The sequence below is a fragment of the Astyanax mexicanus genome, chromosome 25, assembly GCF_023375975.1.
Source record: "Astyanax mexicanus isolate ESR-SI-001 chromosome 25, AstMex3_surface, whole genome shotgun sequence".
Taxonomy (NCBI): domain Eukaryota; kingdom Metazoa; phylum Chordata; class Actinopteri; order Characiformes; family Acestrorhamphidae; genus Astyanax; species Astyanax mexicanus.
Genome location: NC_064432.1, coordinates 25739810 through 25764432, shown reverse-complemented (window position 1 = coordinate 25764432; position 24623 = coordinate 25739810). Strand labels below are relative to the sequence as shown.

At 38.5% G+C, this 24623-nt stretch overlaps 2 protein-coding genes across 7 annotated transcripts in view; both read left to right on the top strand.

Moving 5' to 3' along the window:
* The window catches only part of LOC103033421 (spectrin beta chain, non-erythrocytic 1), a 95488-nt gene extending 83664 nt beyond the window's left edge, over positions 1-11824 (top strand). For all 3 annotated transcript variants that reach the window (XM_049472152.1, XM_022682085.2, XM_022682084.2), the window contains 10 exons: positions 655-899; positions 1515-1653; positions 2664-2748; positions 2842-3038; positions 3142-3245; positions 3952-4006; positions 8306-8505; positions 8920-9093; positions 9206-9248; positions 9939-11824. In XM_049472152.1, the coding sequence (XP_049328109.1) occupies positions 655-899; positions 1515-1653; positions 2664-2748; positions 2842-3038; positions 3142-3245; positions 3952-4006; positions 8306-8505; positions 8920-9093; positions 9206-9248; positions 9939-10124 (1428 nt within the window). In that variant the 3' untranslated portion in view covers positions 10125-11824. The remainder of the gene's footprint in view (positions 1-654; positions 900-1514; positions 1654-2663; positions 2749-2841; positions 3039-3141; positions 3246-3951; positions 4007-8305; positions 8506-8919; positions 9094-9205; positions 9249-9938) is intronic.
* Positions 11825-13541: 1717 nt separating this feature from the next.
* Positions 13542-24623, top strand: part of LOC103042714 (echinoderm microtubule-associated protein-like 6) — a 65745-nt gene continuing 54663 nt past the window's right edge. For all 4 annotated transcript variants that reach the window (XM_022682090.2, XM_022682088.2, XM_049472562.1 and 1 more), the window contains exon 1: positions 13542-15420. In XM_022682090.2, coding sequence (XP_022537811.2) covers positions 15224-15420 — 197 coding nt within the window. In that variant the 5' untranslated portion in view covers positions 13542-15223. The remainder of the gene's footprint in view (positions 15421-24623) is intronic.

Here is a 24623-nt window from a genome sequence, read left to right as displayed (position 1 = left end):
CTGAATTAGAAGTTCCTCATAGTGTCTTTTATAATCCGGTGTGCCTTATGTATGAAAATAGACCAGAAAATAGACTTTTATTGATAGTGTGCCTTACAATCCGAAAAATATGGTAGATTTACACCGATGGGCGTGGTGTTCTGGAAATGAGGTGTGTTTAGGTACAGCTCCACTGACTGAATACAACCCTGATAGACGTCAACAGTCAGACGTTCATCGCTATCTTGGCATGTCCCCAACATACATACACCCCCGCTTGTTAAATGCACACATGAACACACAGCAGTGCACAAACCCAACTTTTACATCAACTATGAACAGAAGGAATGAGCAGCTCAGTTTCCTCCGCTGAGAAGCATTTTTCGGACACGTCCAGGTAGCTGCACGGTTAAAATAGCAATCCGCCAAAGTCAGAGCTCACCTGATCTACTCTTAAAGAGAATGATGAGCAAGAGACAGTCTGATTGGTTTATTTCACGTTATGCCCAAAATAAATCACACCCATGATTAATTTTTTTTTTAATTTGGGAGAAATGTTGTCTGTAGTTTATAGAATAAAACAACAATGTTCATTTTACTCAAATATAAACCTATAAATAGCAAAATCAGAGAAACTGATTCAGAAACTGAAGTGGTGGTATTTCTTGGTTGTAGGTGAAGCAGCTGCAGGAGGATGCGGTCCGTCTGCAGTCGGCGTACGCCGGGGATAAGGCGGATGATATCCAGAGGCGGGAGGGGGAGGTGCTGGAGGCGTGGCGCTCTCTGCTGGAGGCCTGTGACGGGCGGCGCGTTCGGCTGCTGGACACCAGCGATAAGTTCCGCTTCTTCAGCATGGTGCGCGACCTCATGCTCTGGATGGAGGACGTCATCCGGCTCATCGATGCTCAGGAGAAGCCCAGGTACACTGATTTAACTTATCTATTAACCCCTTTCTCTCTGCAGTAAAATAAGTTACATTCATAAGGTCTCATTCCATCTTTTGTTTTGTTTTTTTGTGAAGAAAAGTGCTCAGGTGTTTCTATTTAGCCCTGCTTTAGTTCACTGAATTAGTGGTCTCTAAAGAAAGTCAGGATTTTGTATCTTGCTCATGAATATTCATACATGCGAATTAGTGCTTTTCAAGATTCTGACTGTTTATTGGTATATTTCTGTATTTTTATTATTATTATTTATTTATATATATTTTTTGTATGACTTGGATTTTATATAGGGCTGTGACCTATTGTGCTGTTAGAAGCACATATAATATAAAACACCAAGGCTTTAAATTAAGGCTTTGATTACTATTGGGCAGAGGTGGATAAAGTACAGAAAAATTTGTATTAAGTAAAAGTACCTTTACTTTGCTAAAATTCTACTCAAGTAAAAGTACCCATCTAAAAATCAACTCGAATAAAAGTAAAAAGAAAACTTTAGAAAACTTTAGAAAACTGTGAAAACACATTCTATAAAAGAACTAAAGCAGCTTTATCAGTGAAGTTAAGATGTAGATTAATATTTTCTGCTGTATTTAGGGACGTGTCGTCTGTGGAGCTCTTAATGAATAATCATCAGGGCATTAAAGCTGAGATCGACGCTCGAAACGACAGTTTCACCACCTGCATCGAGCTGGGAAAAGCTCTGCTCGCACGCAAACACTACGCTTCAGAAGAGGTGAGATCTTTCACTGCGTTACTACACACCACTGACCAGCAGAGGGCAGTGTAACTGTTTTATTAAATATATATATATTTATATAGGAGGATATATGGGCAGTGTAACTGTTTTATTAAATATATATATTTATATAGGAGAATATATGGGCAGTGTAACTGTATTATTAAATATATATATATTTATATAGGAGGATATATAGGCAGTGTAACTGTATTATATATATATATATACATATATATATACATATATATATGTATATATATTGGAGGACAGATGGAAATTTTTTGTTTGTTATTTGAAACGAAATTGGCTCACTTACATTTTCTCTGTACCACAAGAAGTTTCTCAATTTTTCTCTTTTCTGACGAAATATATGTCAGAATTTCATGATGAATAGACCAATAGAAATGCTCTAAAATGGCTTGAAATTGTTTATTTTATATTAAATTCCTCTTTGGAGATATGAGGTTGAGGTTGTCTGCTTGAGAGGAAGGAAATATGATGATAATACAGGATTTTATTATAATAAGTTATATAGTTTTTGACAAATTTGTGAGTTTGACAGTATTTATGTACAGTCATGGTCATTTCTTACAGAAATTAAAGTTGAAATGTCTTTCAGATAATTAATGCAATTACTCACATATGTATTGTTATATATGTTTATTTTATCCGGTGTATACACAAAAATACAGAACAAATAGCTTTAAAGTGTAGTTTTGTGCAAAACTCAACAAATGGGCTCTAATGTCAACTTAATATTTGGTTGCACACCATTTAAAAAAATATCTGAATTCAGTCTCTTCCTATAATGTGAAAAGGAAGTTTACTTCTTTTCACAGAGGTTTTGTATAAAAATAATATTAATTTTGTCTTTTTTTATGCATTTTTAGTTTTTGTGTTGTTCCAGTACACACAAAGAAAATAAACATATGTATAACAAAATATTGATTATATCCTATAAAGCTCAGAAAGTGTATTTGAGTTGTATCCTCTGATCCTCTCAGATCAAAGAGAAGTTGCTACAGCTGACGGACAAGAGGAAAGAGATGATTGATAAGTGGGAGGACCGGTGGGAGTGGCTACGATTAGGTAATTTAAAACCTTATTTCTCTTTATAACCTAATGAAAGATGTATGTAATGTATTAAAGGAGAGCACTGTGCTGTCTGTGATGTTTGTGCAGTGCTGGAGGTGCACCAGTTCTCGCGGGACGCCGGGGTGGCGGAGGCGTGGCTGCTGGGTCAGGAGCCGTACCTGTCCAGCCGGGAGATGGGTCAGAACGTGGACGAGGTGGAGAAGCTCATCAAGAGACACGAAGCCTTCGAGAAGTCGGCCGCCACCTGGGAGGAGCGCTTCTCCGCTCTGGAGAGACTTACCACGGTACAGAACCAGCCTGGGGCTAACATAAAAACATATAGAGCGACAGAGCGGCACTAAAAACGACAGGTTTAAGTTCTGTGTGTGTGTGTGTGTGTGTGTATAGATGGAGTTATTGGAAGTGAGAAGAATGCAAGAGGAAGAAGAGAAGAAGAGACAGCCCCCGCCTGAAGAAGCTCCGCCCGCCGAAGAACCATCTCCACAACAGAGGTGATTTTATATGATATCTACAGTAGATATTAGAAATTTAGTAGAGTACCCATAGAGTTACCCATGCAAAAAAGGCAAATTTCGGACCATTTACAAACTTAAACTAGCGTATTTATTATAGTTGCGCTATAAGGCGCACATAAAATAATTTAATCGCCCTGTATTATCGGCCTTTAGCCTGTAGCCTGTTATTTAACCTGGCTAGCACTGCTGGAGCAACATTAGCATTAGCTCTTTGGCTGTCCATAGGCGAATATTATTGGCCTGTAGCCTGTTATTTAACCTGGCTAGCACCACTGGAGCAGCATTAGCATTACCATTAGCGGTTAGCTGGAAATCTGGAAATCTAAGCTTACTGTAAATAAACAGAAGCATTTTACTCACAGAGAAATCTGTGTAGATTAACATCCAGCACTCGTTTTGTTGTTGTCACCCAGAGGTGAGCCCTGCTGAATTAGAAGAGAAACATGGCGACACCCCTGTTCCTTACTAGTGTCACATGATGCACCTTATAATCTGATGTACCTTATGTATGAAAATAGACCAGAAAATAGACGTTTATTGATTGTGCGTCTTATAGTGTGGAAAATACGGTAGCTCCTTTAATACTGTTGTAGATAAATTATATTATTAAATGTATTATTAATATTGTGTATTAATGTGTTTTTGTTGTGTATTTATGTATTTTATGTTTTTTTTTATATAGGGAGGGCGAGCAGGTCTCTCAGAACGGGCTGCCCACAGAGCAGGACTCTCCCCGGGTTAGTTACCGTTCCCAAGCTTACCAAAGCTACTCCAGCTCTTATATCCGCCGCGGCGTCACCGGACTGTAAACGGAGAGAGAGATCAATATCTCGGTTCAATCTGCTCTTCATCCCTTTATCCATTTATTCTGTAGCTGAAGATTCTCTCTCTCTCTTTATATTATCTATCGGTTCTGCTGCTCTGTCTGATCATCACCCGGCCTGCTGTTAGACAGGAGATGGTTTAGATTTGTATTTTTATATTTCTCTCCCCTTAATTTTAGTTTGAGAGCATCAGTTAAAGTAAAGTAGTGAAGAGGTAGAGTTACAGGTATACAGTGAATAGTGAATATTTGAGTAATGTTCGAATCCAGGTTATGAGAAGAACTCATAACTAAATAAAGATTAAAAAAATACTTTAAGAATACAAAAGGAAGACCATCAAAAACCAAAGACCATCAAAAACATATACAAATATAATGATGAAACTGGCTCTCATCAGCACCACCCAAAGAAAAGGAAGAGAAAGAGTTCCCCTCAGAATATGTTAATTCGAGTTACCTAAGAGCACCTAAATACTTTAGAGTATTTTTGGTTTGTTTAACACTTTTAAGTTACTACATGATTCCTTATGTGTAGATTATATATATGTAGTTATTATAACTAAATATAGGAACAGATACTGAACAAACCCAGTAACAATTTAACTGATGGACTTTGGTTTACGCAAGAACCCTCCCCTTGGTCTAGTGCTGATAAATGATTGTTAGAACGACTTTACCGACAGTTTTAAGTCCAGCTTAATTACCATTAAAATCCTGGATAAAATGTGTGAAAGAGGGAAACCCACCCTTTATAAAAACTAGAATTATTTTTTAGGGGAAAATAGCAACAAATTAACACTGTTGTCCCAAACCTGCTTTAATAGGTTTAAAAGGGCACTAAAATCTCAGCTCAGATTGCTAAAAAAAATGCAAAAAAAAGGTGAGGGTTTGTTTGGGAGGGACACTTGGTGATGTATGGGTTTAGGGGCGGGGCAGAAGGAAGAGCAGATTGGGCTGAGTAGTGTGTCTCTGATAGCAGTGGTGAGATGCAGATGGGGGTGTTAATATTAATTGGCTAATTTACATATTGTGGTCTGCGAACCACAGTTAAAACTGAGAGTGCACTGCATTACCACAATAAAAGTGTTGCAGAGCTTTAAGCTTTGTATTATACTAAATATTCACCAAACTATTTTAGATTTGCTCTAATTTAGCTCATTTATATTCACTCATTTTATTTTACATTAAATACCATATACATATTACAATAATCATAAACAGACAGTTTTTTTAGATGAAGACCCAAACAAATACTGTATACAGAAATACTGTATATAATTTCCTTTTCGTTTTTGTAAAGTAGTTAATAAAAATACTTTAAACGTTTTTAAAGAATTTTGAAAATTGTACAAAATGTACAATAAAAATAATAATATTTTTATGTTTTCACTGTAATTCATATACAATACAAAAAAGTCAAAATTTAAATTTCATATTTTACAAAATTAACAATATATTTAAGATTTTACGAATTCACATACAGTGAAAAAAAATTCATTTGAATTAAAAACGTACAAAATTGGCGACATTTTTGCATTTTATCTGTAATTTATATATAATGTAAAAAAAATAGAAAATTTTAATTCAATTCAAAATAATCCCCTTTATAAGCAGATAATGAGCTTTATTTCAGTTTTAGCGAGTAAGATGTGTGTTGTGGGTATTAAATGCAATTAAATGGCGGTTTATATTGAAGTACGGCTACTGACATCACAATTTATACTTATTTACACTTATTTTGTCTTATTTTTGCTTATTTATTTAATTTCACCTTGTTTCATCATCTTCCGTTACATCTTTTTCAGACTAAAAATGTTTATTTATGAATATTTGTGTCTAGTTTCTTTTACTAACCTTCACTCTGTTAAATAAACAGCTTAAATATTAGATATTAATGCTCGTTTATGCTTCACCAGTACTGTTTCTCATTGTGTTGGTGGTGATTTATGTGTTGTGCATGTTATCGTTAGCATGTTGGTTATTTTATGTTGATAAGTGTTTTATGTTTTATGTTGTAATCCAGTTCTTGTGCTTGTTCATGGGTTGACATTCGTTTTCCTATTAATACATCTTTCATATTAATGTTGGTTATTCCCTTCTTTCATTGTGTATATTAATTTATTTATTTATTTGTTATTTTAAAGCATATTTGCATCAGCTGGTGGTCAGACTGAGCTTATAAGAGTTTTATATCTTAGTAAACCAGAACTGTAATTGCGGTTTTCGTAAATCAGACGTTTTTATTCGTTTTAGGGACACTTTTAAGGAAGCGCAACACCATAGCAACCTCTACCAACACTATAGCAACCACTTAGCAACACCACAGCAACCACCTAGCAACACCACAGCATCAAGCTAGCAACACCACAGCAACTATCTACCAATACCACAGACACCACCTAGCAACACCACAACGACCATCTACCAACACCATAGAAACCGCCTAGCAACACCACAGCAACCACACAACTATACTGAATTACTTTGCTTGCGCTTTTCTAAGTGATACCTGGTTCGGTGGACTTTCCATTGTATCTATCTATCTATTCTGAATTTTCACTTTATTTTAAGAAAAAAAAACGAAGATTCTGATTGGTTCTGCCTCTGATTTTGACTAATGGTGCTAGCTAATATTTCTGGGGAACATCAGGTCTTATCTTATTGAGGTTGCAGTAAAAACTATTTACTATTTATTTTTATATTAAATATTGCCGTATAAATGTTTTCTTGTTTAATCAGCTGGTTCATTGTTCAGGATTAGTCCCGCCCCTCCCACAAAAGGAAGATTCTGATTGGTTTTGCTTCAGATTTTGACGTTTCTGAAGAACATCAGGCTGTATCTTAATACAATTTAAGACTATTTACTAATCTGATTTATTTATTTAAAACACAAACTTTTGTGAACCAGCTGTACTAATATTAGTTTATTAGACTGATTGTCTGATTGGTTCTGCCACCAGCTGAGATAGATAATTTAATTGGTTGAGTTGTTGATTGGTTGATGTTCTCCTTAAATTTCTTAAAATAAGTGTCTGAACTAAGTATGAGGTTTCTAAATTTATTTATAGAGCCAGATTAAAACCTTTATTAGTACATATTTTGTAAGTTTGATACCCCTGTTTTAACTAATAATGTTCTAAATCTCAACATCAGTTAACACCACAGTCCTTCTATAAGAAGCTCAAAAACATCCGTCTGAAGGACTAAATATAGAAATCTTCAGAATTTTTAGGAATTTGTCCTAAAATCTAAAAGCACCTAGGACTGGTCCAGAATCCAACAGGTTCCCTATAAACCACCCAGGACTGGTGCTGCCGGGAGGAGCTGGAGAGATGGGTAATAAACCGACCCGGTCTGGAGTGGGTGTGATGCTGTAATCCCTTTAACTCGCATAAAAATTAACTTTCTCTGCCAAAAAAAACTTAAAAAATCATTACTGATGGACTCAAGCAATTTCAGAAATTGTTTGCGGTTTGTTTGTTTGGTTTTGTTTTGAGTGTGTCTTCTTCGCTGGCTGTGTTTATCTGCTGTGTTAAAGCTTTATTGTGTGCATTTCCTAACGTCCTAATCGAAATATTTTAAATAATTGCATGTCTTACTTCTGCGTTTGCTTCAATTGTATGAATCAAATTTGTATTTCTGCTTTCAGCTTGATCTGATCTGATAAACAGAGAGAATTATGACAATAATTGAATAATATGAGAGTTTTATCTATAGTATTGTTTATTATTTAATCCAAATTAGAGTGTATTGTGGGCTAAAAAATTAGCATGAGAAGATAAAAGGGGTCATCATGGGTCATTAAAATTTTCTTAAATTGAGGCGGATTAAACAATCAGAGGCTGCTGTAGAAACATTAGAGTATATAAGACAATATAAACTGCAGTATTCGGTCCTCAGTTCAACCTCTGCAGCAATACTGGCAGCACTCATGCATCTATACTTTAAAGCTGACCTCTGCATAAGACATAGAACTTGTGAGCTCAACCTCAACAATTCAGTTTCTTACATCCTCAGAGAGCTCTTTGCCAAGAGGTGCCATTTTGGTAAAATTAAAGTATTTTAGGTGCTCCTTATAGTGTAAAAAATACGGAGTATTAGTTCATAGCATTAATTATAAGGGTTTTTCTACTGGATGTTTCTACACAGCCTCAGGTTTATAACTGTATAAAAATACATTACTGCTTCTAAACTTCCTCTCTCTCTACACCAGGAGGCAGCGGGAGGAAGTGATGTCGTCAACGGGGTGGCGGAGACCAGTCCAAGCTCCTCCCCCACAGGAAGTCGAAAGGGAAAAGCAAGTCAAGCCGCCACTCTCCCAACGAAAGCCCAGGACACGCCTCCCGCCCAGATAGAGGGCTTCCTGAACCGCAAACACGAGTGGGAGGGGCATAACAAGAAGGCATCCAATAGGTGCAGAGATTTAAATTTTTTATTTTTATTTTTTGCCTTAATCTGACACAAATCTGATTACATCAGCAGGGTTTGTACGAACATTAAAAACCTGGAAAAGCCATGAAATCTGAAAATAGCAATTTCCAGGCCTGGGTAAGGTTTGGAAAAATAGAAATAACCAAAATTATTAGGAAAAATCATGGAAATTTGGTCTACAAATCTTAGTGTTTCTGTTTATTGATGGAGAACATCTATTTTAAACTAAAAAAAAATATATCAGCACAGAGTTAATTCAGTAGTTTAGCCCTTAAACAATGGAGCTCTCAGTATCTGACACACATTTTATTATTAAAAATTGTCAGATTCATTTTAGGCCGACTATAATCAATTGGATGGATAATCACAAGCTATTTTCTTTCTTCTGACCTGCAGATCTTGGCACAACGTGTACTGCGTGATCAATAATCAGGAGATGGGCTTCTATAAAGACAGTAAAAGTGCCAGTCAGGGCATCCCGTACCACAGCGAGATCCCCATCAGTCTGAAGGATTCCACCTGTGAGATCGCCCTCGACTATAAGAAGAGGAAGCACGTCTTCAAACTCAAGTAAGAAGCTGCAAACACTGCTGGATTCTGATGTTGGTGATTTCTGGTGGTTCTAATGTTTTGGTAATATAAAAATATTAGTATTAATCAGATTCCTATCTTTGTTTTTCAGACTTTCAGACGGAAATGAGTATCTCTTCCAAGCCAAAGACGATGTGAGTATTTCTTTTCTGCCTGATGTTGAGAAATCTACCTCCACCATGTTTGGAAGCTGTACTTTATCCTGGCTAGCTCTCACTGTAGGTTGTAGACTAAACCTAATTTATGACTATCACCCACTTAAGTTATTGTAAATAAAACTTCCTCCACCATGTTTTGAAGCTATACTTTATCCTGGCTAATTTTCATAGTAAGTTGTAGATGAAACTTACATTACCTCTACCATGTTCAGAAGCTTTACTTTATCTTGGCTAGCTCTCACTGTAAGTTGTTGATGAAACCTACGTTATCCTGGCTAGCTCTCACTGATGTGTAGATGATGATACTACCTCCACCATGTTTGAAGGCTGTACTTTACCCCAACTAGCTCTCACTGTAAGTTGTAGATGAAACCCACTTTATCCTGGCTAGCTCTCACTGATGTGTAGATGATGATACTACCGCCACCATGTTAAGAAGCTGTACTTTATCCTGGCAAGCTTTTATTGTGAGTTCTAGATGGAATCTGTACTTTATCCTGGCTAGCTCTCACTGTGAGTTGTAGATGATGGTACTACCGCCACCATGTTCGGAGGCTGTACTTTATCCAGGTGAATTCTGAGACTTCTGGACATTACCCTCTGATCGTTCGTCGTATTTGATCTACAGTTTTGACTTCATACCCCTCTGTTTCCTGTTCTCTGCAGGAGGAGATGAACTCATGGATCCAGGCGATCTCCTGCGCCACGCCCTCTGAGATCAGCAGCCATAGCACCCCTGCCTCGGGCCGCGCCCACACCCTGCCCGCCTCCGCCAGCGTGTCCGACTCCAGCCCGGGCAAACGGGAGAAGGACAAGGAGAAGCGCTTCAGCCTCTTCAGCAAGAAGAAGTAGATCCAGGCTCCTCCTCCTCCTCCACCGTTTCTCCGTCACTCTCTCGTTCCTGAAGCCCGACTCCAGCATGCAAAGCTCAGAGCCAAAACTCCGCCCTCGGTGCCTGATCTCTCTCTCTGAGTGGCTCAGGAGCTGCGAGAGGACTGTTATATTATAATTAGGGGTCGGCGCGAGAGGGCGCTCGCCGCCGTCGCTCCGGGGACGAGACCCGTTCTCCATTCGCATCTCCTGCTTACGTTTTGGATAGACCCGCTTTAGTGCTTTAAGTCTCGCGTTGGGTTTTTCTTCTCCGTCTCGTTCTTTATTTGTAAGCGTGAGAAGTTTGTAGGATGTGCCCTCAGTTTTCGTGAGGCTTTCTGCTGGCCTTCCGCCCGATGAAGGAGGGCTAGCAGCGGTGCTTTTGGACTCTTACGAAGTTTCCGTTACGTCGTTAACCTCCCGTCCACTTTGAGTTACTAATAAATACCCTTCAGCCATTACCGATTTCCTTAAAGGGCAATCTCTGTACTAAAGAACTTAGTATGAAGCGAATGCATCTGAATGCAAAAAACAAAAAAAACGCCATAAGAGGTGGACAGTCCAGATCTGGAACGTGTAAATCCACTCCAGGATTTAGTTTCAACTCCCTTTGGCTGCTTATCTACACTAAAAATTCAATTTCCTTGAAAGCTTAGCTTTAAAAAAGCAAAACAAGCAGCTCAACAGTTCAATTCCCTTGGTAGCTTAGCTGCAGAAAAAAATCTAATACCTGAGCAGCTTAGCTGCAATAACAATTCAATTCCCTGAGCAGCTTAGCTGCGATAAAAACTCAACTCACTTGGCAGATTAGCTGCAGGAAAAAATCAACTCCCTAAGCAGCTTGGTTGCATCAAATATAAAATAGTGGTTTAATTGCACTTAAAATTCTCTCTAAACAACTTCAGATTCAAACTCAACTCCAAATTTAACATTTCAATTCCAACAACAATTTAATTCCCTTGGTAGTTTAGCTACAGAACAAATTCAATTCCCTCTGGCAGATTGACTTTAATGAAAGTCGGGTGGAAACAGCAGCAGGATTGAAACTAAATTCCGGGGTGGATTTTCTCGTTCTGGACCTGGACTGGCCACCTCTTCCCGCCATGTAGTGGCAACACATGCTGGAATGTTTTACTGAGATGATTGTGATTGGTCAGATTGTTGGCTACTTATGAAGGACTAATTTTGTCAAGAAATGAAAAACATTTGGAAAAAAAAAGAGTTTTTTCTTCTTGTACTTGAGTTGCATTATATTGTATGTTTAAAGGTTATTTAGAGAAATTATGAATATAGATGTATAATATTAACTCCTAAAGGCGATGTTTGTTTAAGGGGAGGAAACTGGAATAAAGCTGTAATGACTGAAAGCAGCTGCTTGCTCGTTGGCTATAGCGCTGTGTGTTCTCATTTTGCTACTCTCTCTCTCTCTCTCTCTCTCTCTCTCTCTCTCTCTCTCTCTGGCTACTTAATAAAATTAGTGTGCATTCTCCGTCTGTGTAACTACTGTAATAATACATCTCCATCATTACTGCACAGTTAAAACGCCATAATACCGCCGGGACCTGCTGATCACCACCTAAAAACACGGACCCGGACCTAATCTGGATCAATCTGCACCTGTAGCCTTTTACCCTATCTGTTAAATATGTGCAAAGTCATTAAAATGCTTTTGAAATTAAGAATGTTGGGTGTTTCTTCTTTTGTTGGGGGGGGGGGGGGGCTGTAACAGTCTTTACAACCTCCTGAAATACTGTAGCAACCACCAATGAACACTTTAGCAACACCATAGAAATCACAAGAAATACTAAAGCAACCACCATTAAGAAACATTTTAGCAACACTATAGAAACCACCAGATATTCTGTACGAATTATCAAGAAACATATTATACACACCCTAGAAACAACCATTAAAAAACACTTTAGCACCACAATAGAAATTACCAGAAATACTACCACCATAAAGAAACACTTAAACAACACCATTGAAACCACCAGAAATATTGTAGCAACAACCAAGGAACACTTTAGCAACCCTATAGAACCAACCAGAAATACTGTAGCAACCACCTTAAAGAAACACTTTTGCAACACCATAGAAACCACTAGAAAATAAAACACTTTAGCAACACCATGAAAATCTATCTATTTATCTATCTATCTGTCTGTCTGTCTATCTATCTATCTAAGGAAAACTGTAGCACCACCATAGACACCACCTAAAATACTGTAGAAACCACTATAAAGAAACACTTTAGCAATACCATAGAAATCACATGAAATACTGAAGCAACCACCATAAAGAAATTTTCACCATAGAAACCACCAGAAAAAAACCCTTTAGCACCACCATAGAAACCACCAAAAATATTGTAGCAACAACAAAGCAACACTTTAGCAACACCACAGAAACCCATAGAAATACTGTAGCAACCACCATGAAACACCATAGAAACCACCAGAAAAAAACACTTCAGCAACACTATAGAAACCACCTAACATACAGTGCCAAGCACCCTAATAATACTTTAGCAACACCACAGAAATACTGTAGCAACCCAACATAAAAAGCCATTAAAAATACCAATGTAACTGCCAACAAACACTTTAGCACTAAAAAAAAAACACTTCAGCGCTGTCATAGAAACCACAGTAATACAGTAGCAAGCACCATAAAACAATTTAGCAACACTGTAAAAAACATTGTAAATAGAGTAGCAACCACCATAAAAACATTTTAGCAACAACCTAGAAACCATTGTATATAGTGTATCAATCACCATAAAGAAACACTTTAGCTACACCATTGAAACCACCAGATATTATGTACCAATCAAGAGGCACATTAGCAACACCATAGAAACCACCAAAAAAATGGACTGACATTAATTTTTTCTTAAGTCATTTATTTCTTTAATTAGTTGAATAGTTTGCTCCATGATATAGATTAGAACATTACTCAAAAGTTATCCAGTTATTCCAGTTCCTTCATAGTTTGGATGGCATTAGTAATAGTAATCTAGAATGCTCAAGCATGTGATGAAATAAAAAACACTTTTAAGTTAATTTAAGGTTTGTCAAAAATGTTTGACCGGTACTGTTTATTATTATTGCTACAAATGTGAAAAAATAAGTAAAGACACGCCCCCTTTTCCTCTATGTAATTTCTGAATCGCTGGTGCCAGTTTCAGCACCGCGAACAGCTGCAGCTGCAGCTCCCGTTGCATTCTGGGAAATGTAGTTTTGAACGTGTCGTTCAATGCGTGTAATTCAGATTTAAAACCTACATTACCCATGAGCCTTTGCGTAGAGAGATGGGCGGGGCTGTGCTCGGTGGTCGTATTAAAGAGGAGGGGAGTGGGCGCGCGCTCTCTCACAGTGAACACAGTGAATCAGTGAACCGAGTCAGGAGTCGACTCGCTGGGAGTGAAGTCTCGCAGCGGCGGCAGCGGCGCGTCGTGTCCGCGCGGAGCTGCGGGTTTATGGGGACGCGGGGCGCGCGGGGCTCGGGAGGTTCGGGAGGCTGGAGGTTCGGGAGCGGTTCGGCGGCGGTTCTGAGCGGCAGGGCTCCCCCGGAGGGGACTGGAGCTGATGAGGAGGAGGGTGAATCAGCGCGCGGCGGCGGTTCGGTTCGGTTCGGGGGATTTGGTTTGATTGCAGCTCTGGTTTGAACTCAGTTTTGGGTTGATTTTATAAGTTTTTAAGGAAAAATAAGGTAAAAATCGCGTTTCTGACGCTTTCTGGAGCATTTGAGGATTAGGGCGGGGATTATATTTTAACATTGCAGAATTAATCCTCACGTGTCTGTGTTCTTTTATCGTTCGAGTATACTTTTATTATCATTTTTAGTTTTGTATCATTTTTAAAACATGTTTTATAAAATTTAAAACACTCATATCGTAGCAGTAGCATTTGTTTTTATTTTATTTGCATTTTTAAAATATTTTTACATTTATTTTAAGCTTTTTTATTCTTATTTAATGTATTTTTATTTATATATTATTTTATATTAAAACATGTATACAAATGTATATATAAGGGTATGACTGAGCATTACTTTACTTTATTATACTTTATTATTTATCCTTTATTAAAAAGTAAAAAAAAGTTAATAAAAGATGAAGAAATAGTAACCACAACAAAATGGGTTTAGGCCCCCTTTACACTCTCTTCTGAAAGAGCTGCCTTCGCACCTGGACTTCTCCTACTTGGACACTTCCTACCTGAAGCTGCACCTAGACTTCTCACACTTTGAGCCACACCTGTACTTCTCACACCTCAAGCCACACCCACTTTGACTCTCTGTACCTGAAGCCTCACCTGGACTCCTCCCATCTGGAGCAACACCTGGACTCCTTCCACTTTGTTTCCTAGACTTGTCCCATCAAGAATCCTCCCACCTGAAGCCCTACATAGACTCCTCCCACTTGGACTCACACCTGGAGCCACACCCAGATTCCTCCCACTTTGTTTCCTAGTCTCCTCCCATCTAGACCTCTCACTTCTGGACTTCTTACACTTGGATTCCCACCTGAAGCAACACCTGGACTCCTCCCACTTCGTTTCCTAGATTCCTTCCATCTAGACTCCTCATACCTGGACTCCTTACATTTGGACTCCCACCTTGAACCACACCTAGACTCCTCCCTCTTGGACTCCACCTGGAGACACACCTAGACTCCTCCCACTTGGACTCCCACCTGGAGCTACATCCGGACTCCTTCGACCTGGATCCACATCTGGACTCCTCCCACTTAGACACCTACACTTCTCCCACTTGGACTCCCACCTGAGGCAACACCTGGACTCCTCCTACTTTGTTTCTTAGACTCTTTCCATCTAGACTCCTCCCACTTGGACTCGCAACAGAGGCTACATTTGGACTAATCACAGCTGAGAGAGACTCCTCGCACTTGTATTAATATTTGGAGCAACACCTGGACGTCTCACACCTGGAGCTTCTGGAGGTCACAAATGAGTCATGCTGTGATTTTACCTGTTGACTTTAATCTATAAACCACACCTGTAAACCCACAGACTGACAGTCCGGCAGACAGACAGACAGCCGGTCCTGGGGGGACCATGGCGGACCGGACGGCCCCCCGCTGTCGGCTCAGGCTGGAGTGGATCTACGGCTACAGGGGACACCAGTGCCGAAACAACCTGTTCTACACGGCCGGGAAGGAGGTGGTGTACTTCGTGGCCGGAGTCGGCGTGGTGTACAACACCCGTGAGCACACCCAGAGATTCTACCTCGCCCACACCGACGACATCATCAGGTAAGATCAGACAGGAGAGCATCTTCACTATCTTCTTCATCATCATCATCTTTATCATCATTAGAGAGAAAAAAGAATAGACTGAGACAGAGAGCAAAAGAGAAAAAAGGAGAAAAGAAAGATAGAGATAGAGAGAAATAGGAGAAATCAGAGTGAGAGACGAAATAGAGAGAAAAGAGGAGTAAGATAGACTGTAGAAGAGAGGGTGAAACTGACAGAGTGATAGAGAGAGAAAGATAGAGGACAGAAAAAAGTGTCAGGGAGAGATAGAGGGAAAGAGAAGGTTCCTTCTCTTTCTCTCTCTCTCTTTCTTTCCTTCTATTTGCCTCTCTCTCACACTTTTCTGTCCTCTAGTTCTCTCTTTCCTTCTCTCTCTATGAAATATATATATATATATATATATATATATATATATATATATATATATATATATATATATATATGAAATAAACTTTAATATATATTAAAAACTACAGCAGGTGTGATAAAGTACAGTATATCTCATAAGAGCACAGACCCATTTCTAAATATTGATGCCAAGTTCAAAATTGAATCAGATAAATTTTATTGAGCAGCTCATTCATGTTCGTTTCTTATTGTGGGAAAATGACTTTGTATATTTTATGCTTAAAAAGATGATGTAACAAATGAAACAACACTTTCATAACTATTATTAACATTTTGTTCTAGTAATCAGGATAGAACTAGTTACAGGGTACAGAAAACAATCATTTAAGCGTCTGATTTTTAAAAAAAGATAAACTGATAAACTACAGTATATCTGATAAACTACATAATATTTAATAAACTACAGTATATTTGATAAACTAAAAATGTGATAAAACTACAGTATCGGTGATAAATTAAAGAATATTTAATACACTACAGTATCTGATATTGTAATCACATATAAAATGTGTGATTGAACTACTGTATCTGTAATAAACCACAGTATATATAATTAAACTACAGTAGCTGTGATGAACTGAAGTATATGTGATGAACTAAAGTATTGCTGATAAATTACAGTTTATGTGAAACTAGAGTATATGTGATAAACTACACAATACAGGTGCTGGTCAACGAATTAGAATAATTTGAAATAGTGCAATCATGAAATTCTTTGAATGCATTTTTTGTGCAGAAAGCAAATCAGGTGTTCACCGCACCTGTCCTACTCGTTAGACTAATCACAGAACTCGTTACCTGGAAAAAAATTTGCTCAGCTGAGCTTTCCAAAAGGCCCATTTAGGCCATTTAACTGTGACACTGTTGTTTTATTGAATTAGAATAATGGAGAAACCGTTTCATTGAATTAGAATAAATGCTCGAATTTTTGTTTTCTGTGAAGAGTGTTCACTGTGCAGTATAAAGTCAGGGTTGAGTAGAATTTCTAAGTTGTAAAATCAATCATGGGTAAGCAGCGCGACCTCTCAACCGGAATAGTGGCTCAAATTCAAGCCCTTCGCCAACAAGGCTTGACCCAAACTAAAATTGCTGAGCAGCTCGGCATCAGCCAGTCTTCCGTCTGCAAAGCTCTCAAGAAAAACTGCAGCAAGCGCACCAACTGTTCCGGCGTCCGAAAAACTTCTGCTCGCGACAACAAGCAGCTGAGAAAGATAGCAGTCAGCAATCGGTTCAAGTCCACTTCCGAGCTCACCGACTTGTGGAACAAGCAGACCGGCGCTGACGTCTCCAGATCAACCACTTACCGTCGTCTGCGCGAACTCGCCTTCAAATCTCGCGTTCCAGCAGTAAAACCGATGCTGAACAAGAAACAAATGGAGAAACGGCTGAAGTGGGCCAAAGAACACGGCGAGTGGACTGCTGAAGACTGGCAGAAAGTGGTCTTCAGTGACGAATCACGCTTCTGCATCTCCTTCGGTGACCAAGGTCCTCGTGTCTGGCGTCGTGGTGGCGAAACCTACAACCACGAGTGCGTGAAAAGATCCGTCAAGTTTCCCCAGAGCGTTATGGTCTGGGGATGCATGTCCGCTCGAGGTGTAGGGAAACTCTGCTTCCTCAAGAAGACTGTCAATGCTGCCGTATATCAAGATGTTCTGGAAACGTTCCTGATTCCGACTGTTGAGGAACAGTTCGGCGAAGAAGACTTCATATTTCAACAGGATCTTGCACCGGCTCATGCGGCAAAGTCGACCAAAGATTGGTTCACTAAAAAACAGCTTGAAGTTTTGGCATGGCCGGCCAACTCGCCTGACCTCAATGTCATTGAAAACCTTTGGGCCATCGTCAAGCAGAAAATTCACGACAGAAAGCCTACTACGCTGGACCAACTGAAGCAGAACATCGCCACTGCCTGGGAAGCTGTGAGTGCGGAAACTTGCGACAAGCTGGTCAAATCGATGCCGCGGAGACTTCAGGCAGTCATACAAGCCAAGGGGGCAGCCACAAAATACTGAGAAAGTGATGATTGTAATTATAATAAAAATTATTCTAATTCAATGAAACGGTTTCTCCATTATTCTAATTCAATAAAACAACAGTGTCACAGTTAAATGGCCTAAATTTGCCTTTTGGAAAGCTCAGCTGAGCAAATGTTTTTCCAGGTAACGAGTTCTGTGATTAGTCTAACGAGTAGGACAGGTGCGGTGAACACCTGATTTGCTTTCTGCACAAAAAATGCATTCAAAGAATTTCATGATTGCACTATTTCAAATTATTCTAATTCGTTGACCAGCACCTGTATAAGATAAACTACATTATTTGTGATAAACTAGAGCTTCTGTGATAAACTACAGAATATGTGATAAACTGCAGCATCTGTGACAAATAACAGTATATGTGATAAATTACAGTACCTGTGATAAACTACATTGTACGGTATATGTGCGGGATGTGTGTGCTTGGTCGATCTGGTGGCTAATTAAGTGGAAAACACCTCTCTTGCTGATGCGAGTGTAAGATTACAGTCTCTGGCAACCCTACTCTCTATTTTCCCTCTGGAAGCGGCCAGCCGGGCGCTATCTCTCAGATCATCAGCCGAGCTCAGCACCGGTTCTGATCCACTCGCTAACAGACGGCCTGAGTGACGACTCCATATAAAAATCTGCAGGAAAACGAGTACATGGATAGATATGAGCTAAGACAGGATGAGCTAAGAAATTAATTGGTGCAAACTATATTAAAATTATGACTTTCTATAAGATACCTGTCTAAATATCTCAACACCGATACTGAAATGATACCACGGCAAAAACTTAAAATATTGGAAATTAAAGAAATGATAAAAGATCCAGATCCATTGCATTGTATTGTGATTGCTTTTTAAATGCAAATTGCACCCATTGGGCGGAATGGCCTAGAGAAATTTACTTTAGTAAAAGCAGGATAAACTCTTAAATACATTTGATTTCAGAAGAAGCAATTGAACGATGTCCCAATAGTGGTCGAGTACCAGGCTTTGATTGAGTGGTGATTAATGAATCCAGCAGATGTTTCTCCTGCATTATTGATCTACTGCTTTGGGCTTTTCCACTGTTTTCCATCCTGAAATGAACACTAAAACACACAGATCTCTTCTGTGATTTAGATTTCCTTTTAAAACTCAAACAAAACAGTTTTTAAATAGTGAAAATGAAATGTGCCATGTGATCTGGGCTTTAGCCAACTCTGCCAACTCCTCCGTCTCTTAGCAGTGTGCGCTAATGCTAAAGTCGTGTACGTCATGTAAAGCACAGAAACCGCCAAAATTATTAACCAGGGTCAGAAGGTTAAATCTGATATTTCAACACAAATTGAGTTTTTCCTGTGTCTCAGAGTCTGGCATCTGCTTTATACCACGCTTGATCTCCAGAATAAAACCAGTCATACCAGCCGTGCTGTCAGATAACCATCAGAACCTGCTTAATATATCTGCTCTCCCTGAATACACTGCAGTATACAGCAGTATTTATAGTATATTGAGTCAGACAGCAGGTGAAAGTGGATTAGATCCAATTTCAGGTTTATTTCAGGTTGATCATATTATACAATATTTTTTTATGTGTTTTACAATGCTGTAAAAAAAAAAAGTATTCATCCCCCAAAAGATTTTCTTTGTTTTTGCTTTTTTTTAATCATACATTATTAGGATATAAGTACATATAAAAACAGTTTTTAAATGATAATTTCATTTCCTAGCCCTGTGTAAAAAAAATAGTTTTCCGCAATAGTCACATCGCAGAATTTGCAACGTCACTTAAGGCAATTACTGTAAATCAAACACGTCATATTGCAATGTTTAGATTCTTGACACAAGTTACAGAAGTAGATACACAGCGCTGTCTCTGTGTCTGTGTGAGTGGCGGGCTGCTGCTGCTGCCTGAGAAGTGGAAAGGGAGTAAACACGAGGAAACCACACGCATGGCCTCCATCCACATGGTTGGGCACGTGTTGAAAGCTGTGCACCTCAGTCCAGCAGTTATTTCCAGCGCAGATATTTCCAGTTACAGCTGAATTCACATTTTAAATCCCAGAAAAACAAACACTCTTATTTACCTTTTAAAAAGCTCTGGAACAAATGAAAGGACCACTTCAGTTTCTGAAACAGTGTCTCTGATTTTGCTATTTATAGGTTTATGTTTGAGTAAAATGAACATTGTTGTTTTATTCTATAAACTACAGACAACATTTCTCCCAAATTCCAAATAAAAATATTCTCATTTAGAGCATTTATTTACAGAAAATGAGAAATGACTGAAATAACAAAAAAGATGCAGAGCTTTCAGACCTCAAATAAATTTAAAAAAGCCTTTTAAATGCCTGATTAAAGGGCCAATTTGCCTTTTTTTGCTGTTTTTTTTTTTTGCTGTATACAGGTTGATGTATGAGAAAGTTAATACATAATTCAGAAGATGGTTTAAAAGTTTACTGAAAGTAGTGCAGGGGAATGACTACACAGCGAAGGTAAATTGATTTTATTAATAATACATAAAAAAATCGAGCTATTTAAATGATGTTTCTTTGTGTGTGTGTGTGTGTGTGTGTGTGTAACTGTAATATACGGGTGGATGTGTCTAATAGGTTTTGTAGTTTGTAACTCGAGGCGGAATCTTCTGAAGCGGAACAGTAAAAGCTTCCTCTCATTCTGTTACATTTACTATCACTCGCTTGCTTTCATTCATTCATTCATTCATTCTCTCTCTCTCTCTCTCTCTCTGTTGGTTTTGTGAATAGGGTTATTGCAGTGGAAGCTCCTCTCTCGCTCTGGGTTATTTATAACCCTCAGCTTTTGTTCCAGTTTAGAAAAGACGGGTTTATTTCCTTTCTCTCCTCTTTTTTTTTTAATAGGAACAGATGATGGAATCCCCCAGCAATCTGAGCCGCGTCTCACACTAATTACCAGCAGAACCAGCAGAGCGCTGACCTGAATACAGCTGAGGTCAGGAGTTTAGAGGACAGTTTAGAGTGAGGGTTTAGATAAAAACAGCAGTTTCAGAATCGATTAAAAAGTGTGAAATCCTGTACTATTACACTACCGCCCCTCCCACTTCATACACCGCTTCTGGATCTCTCAGCTTGTCCAGGAATGCGTGTTTGAGAAAAAAGTCGCAATATTTTGAGAATAATGTTGTAATATTGAGAGGTAAAAGATGTACAATATGGCATTTTGAGAATAAAGTCAAAATATTTCAAGATTAAAATAAATAGAATATTAGAATTATTAGAATATTAGAAAATTAGAATAAAAGTATTTTGAGAAGAAAGTAATATGCAGTATAGGAATAAAGTTATAATACTCCGTGAATAAAGTCAGAATATTTGTTTATTAACGTACTAACATTTTGTTATCAAAGTACTAATATTTAATCATTCAAGTAATAATATTTCTAGAATAAAGACGTAATATTTTGAGAATAAAGTCGTAATATTTTCTTATTAAAAATGTAATATTTTGTGGGTCTCAGTTGGTGCACTGGTGGGATCAATCAGGTTACTGGTGTTACAGGAGTTCAGGGATTACTGATATTCTCCAGTCTTACACCTGAACATATACAGCACTAAGGAGGAGGATGAGAGGAAGAGTAGGGAATAAAGGAGCTGAGAGATGGGAGGATGAGGTGCTGTGAGGAGAATAAGTGGAGGGAACACATTAACCCAGTTTCTGCTCCGCCCGGTACCGGCCCAGCAGGTTCTCTACACGCTTCCATCAGTCCCGTAGTGATCCCGTCTGATCCCAGCCCAGCACAGTACAGCCCAGCACAGCCCAGCACAGTACAGCCCAGTACCGTACAGCCCAGCACAGTACAGCACAGCCCAGCACAGTGCAGGACAGCCCAGCCCAGCGCAGGACAGCCCAGCGCAGGACAGCCCAGCACAGTACAGCCCAGCACAGTACAGCCCAGCACAGTACAGCCCAGTACAGCCCAGCACAGTACAGCACAGCCCAGCACAGTACAGCCCAGTACCGTACAGCCCAGTACAGCCCAGCACAGTGCAGCACAGCCCAGCACAGTGCAGGACAGCCCAGCCCAGCGCAGGACAGCCCAGCCCAGCACAGTACAGCCCAGTACCGTACAGCCCAGTACAGCCCAGCACAGTAAAGCACAGCCCAGTCCAGAACAGCCCAGCACAGCCCAGTACAGTACAGCACAGTGCAGAACAGCCCATCCCAGCAAAGTACAGCACAGCACAGCCCAGCACACCACAGCCCTTTATTCACTGCTGAATAACCTCCGCTTGTAGCTTTGTATAAATCACACTGTACTAAAAACCTGTAGTTAATTCAACTTAATGAAACTCTGATATTATGCCTAATTATACGTCTTACGTTAATTTTTGTTTTTGTTATAACTGATGCTTTGCAATTCGTAATATTTCAAGAATAAAGTCGTAATATTTCTAAATTAAAATCATGATATCTTTGTGTGAGCCATCATGAAATCTGAAGATTAATAAAGGATTATGGGTCATAATGTATAAGATGTAGGGCTCAGTGTCATAAAGATGGGTTTGCACTCTAAAAGTCATGGGCCTTGCAACAGGACAGTGACCCCAAACATACTTCAAAAATCAAGTTTAAAAAAACTCATACAGCTCTCATACATTTTAAGTTACTACATGATTTCTTCTGTGTTCCTTCATAGTCTGGATGTTCTGCAGTGTGTTTGTGTTTGTGTGGTGAATCATAATGAGGAGGAATGGTGTTAATAATAAGTGCTGTGACCTTTAATGGGGTCATCGTAATGATGCATGACCCGTCCGTGACTCCGGTTCAGCGTTTAATGCCAGCACCCCGTCTGGTCGGCCGGTTGCCAGGGAAACGGACCTGGGCTGATGCCTGGCATAGGGTTTCCTTCCTGTTTGGGTCGTGATCAGATTCACTGCTTGAACAATGTGTTTTATTACGTATATTAAGATTTTATCTGAGATGTGATGATGCATCAACACAACTTGTAATTAAAGACTGTTTTTATACCGATCTTAATCGGTAATAATCATTTAATATCAATACTGTGGATTTTAAAAAAATTGATACAGTATTGCAAAACACAATATATTGCAGTGTGATACAGTATATATTTTGATAAAGATCATTATTATTATATTTTGTCCACTTATTATAGTGAACAAATGTGTTTTCATTCAATTTACATCCAAATTTCTTCCTGTATCTTGTGACAAAAAAATAAATGCAATAAATGTAAAAATCAGAAAATCAAAAAAAAGAAATTGAAAACATTTTGATTGTGAGATCAGTGTATAAAAACCATTTCTTCGACACTGTACTAAATTGAAAAAAAAAAATGTAATATGCAATATGACCCTTACATAATATTATGATATTTCTTAACGAAATGACAAAACACTGACATTTTTAAATAACTTACCGTAAAGAAAGTACCGTAACAAAATAAAGTTTTATGTGATAAAAATGTAACAATTTTATACATTCAATATAAACATAATAAAATACTGTAAATAGCCAATTAAATACAAAATATACTGCTTTCAAAAATACCATGATATGGATTTCTTTATTGTTTCAAAACGATTTAACTGAATTAATTGAATTAAAATTTCAGTGATGCTAATCTACCAATCATGTGCTGATTGGCTGGCTGAGACATGTGACACGTGAGTGGTGCATTCTGGGAGTTAGAGTTCTCGACAGTAAAGCAGTTCTCTGCTGTTTCTGAGGTAAATAGAAAATGTGTTTTATAGTTCTATAACGGTGCTAATAGTGATAGTTGTGTAGCTAATGTTGCTAAAGGTAAAATACTGAGTTTGGGATAATATTATATATTTTATTGGTGTAACTAAATTATCTTTACAGCACTGTGGTAAAAAAAACCTGAATGAGAAGTTTAGCTAAGTTAGCTACCTAGGTAAAGTCTTTAGCATTATCATGAGGAGCTAGCTAGCTGGCTAAGCTAATGCTAACTAGTTTAGCATTGTGTTGTAGGTAATTTTATTATGTAATTATTCATTTTTCGAATTAGAAGTTTTGTTTTTTTACTGTTAGTTAATCTTTTCTCTTTATTTAAAGTGTGCAGTGACTGTAAAAAACGATTCACAGTCACTGGTGCTCATTAAAACCTAATTTTAAAAAAAGTAAAACTGCCCTTTTTTGGGCTCATTAGATCAGAATAAGTGTTTATAATAGACAGTATAGTGTTATTAACAGTATTGTCCAGTGAATTATCATGATAAACAATTTAATTGCAATATATAGAGTGTATAGAGGGTATATAGAGTGTATAGACAGTATAGAGGGTGTATAGAGTGTATAAAGGGGAATATAGAGGGTAAAGAGGGTTAAAGAGTGTATAGAGGGTGAAGGTCATCATGCCCGTCTCTCCTCGGCTCATTGCTAGTGTAGTATATAAGGTATAGAGTGTGTAAATGGTATAGAGGATATATATAGTGTATAGAGGGTATAGAGTGAGGGTATATAGAGTAGTGTATAGAGTGTATATAGAGGGTGAAGGTCGCTGTGCCCGTCTCTCCTCGGCTCATTGCTAGTATAGTATAGATTAAGGTATAGAGTGTATGAACGGTAAAGAGGATATATACATAGTGTATAGAGGGTATAGACTGTATAGAGGGTATAGACTGTACAAAGTGAAGGTATATAGAGTATATATATAGTGTATAGAGGGTATGGCCTGTATAGAGTGAGGGTATATAGAGTATATAGAGTGTATATAGAGGGTGAAGGTCGCCGTGCCTCTCCTCGGCTGATTGCTAGTATAGTATAGAGT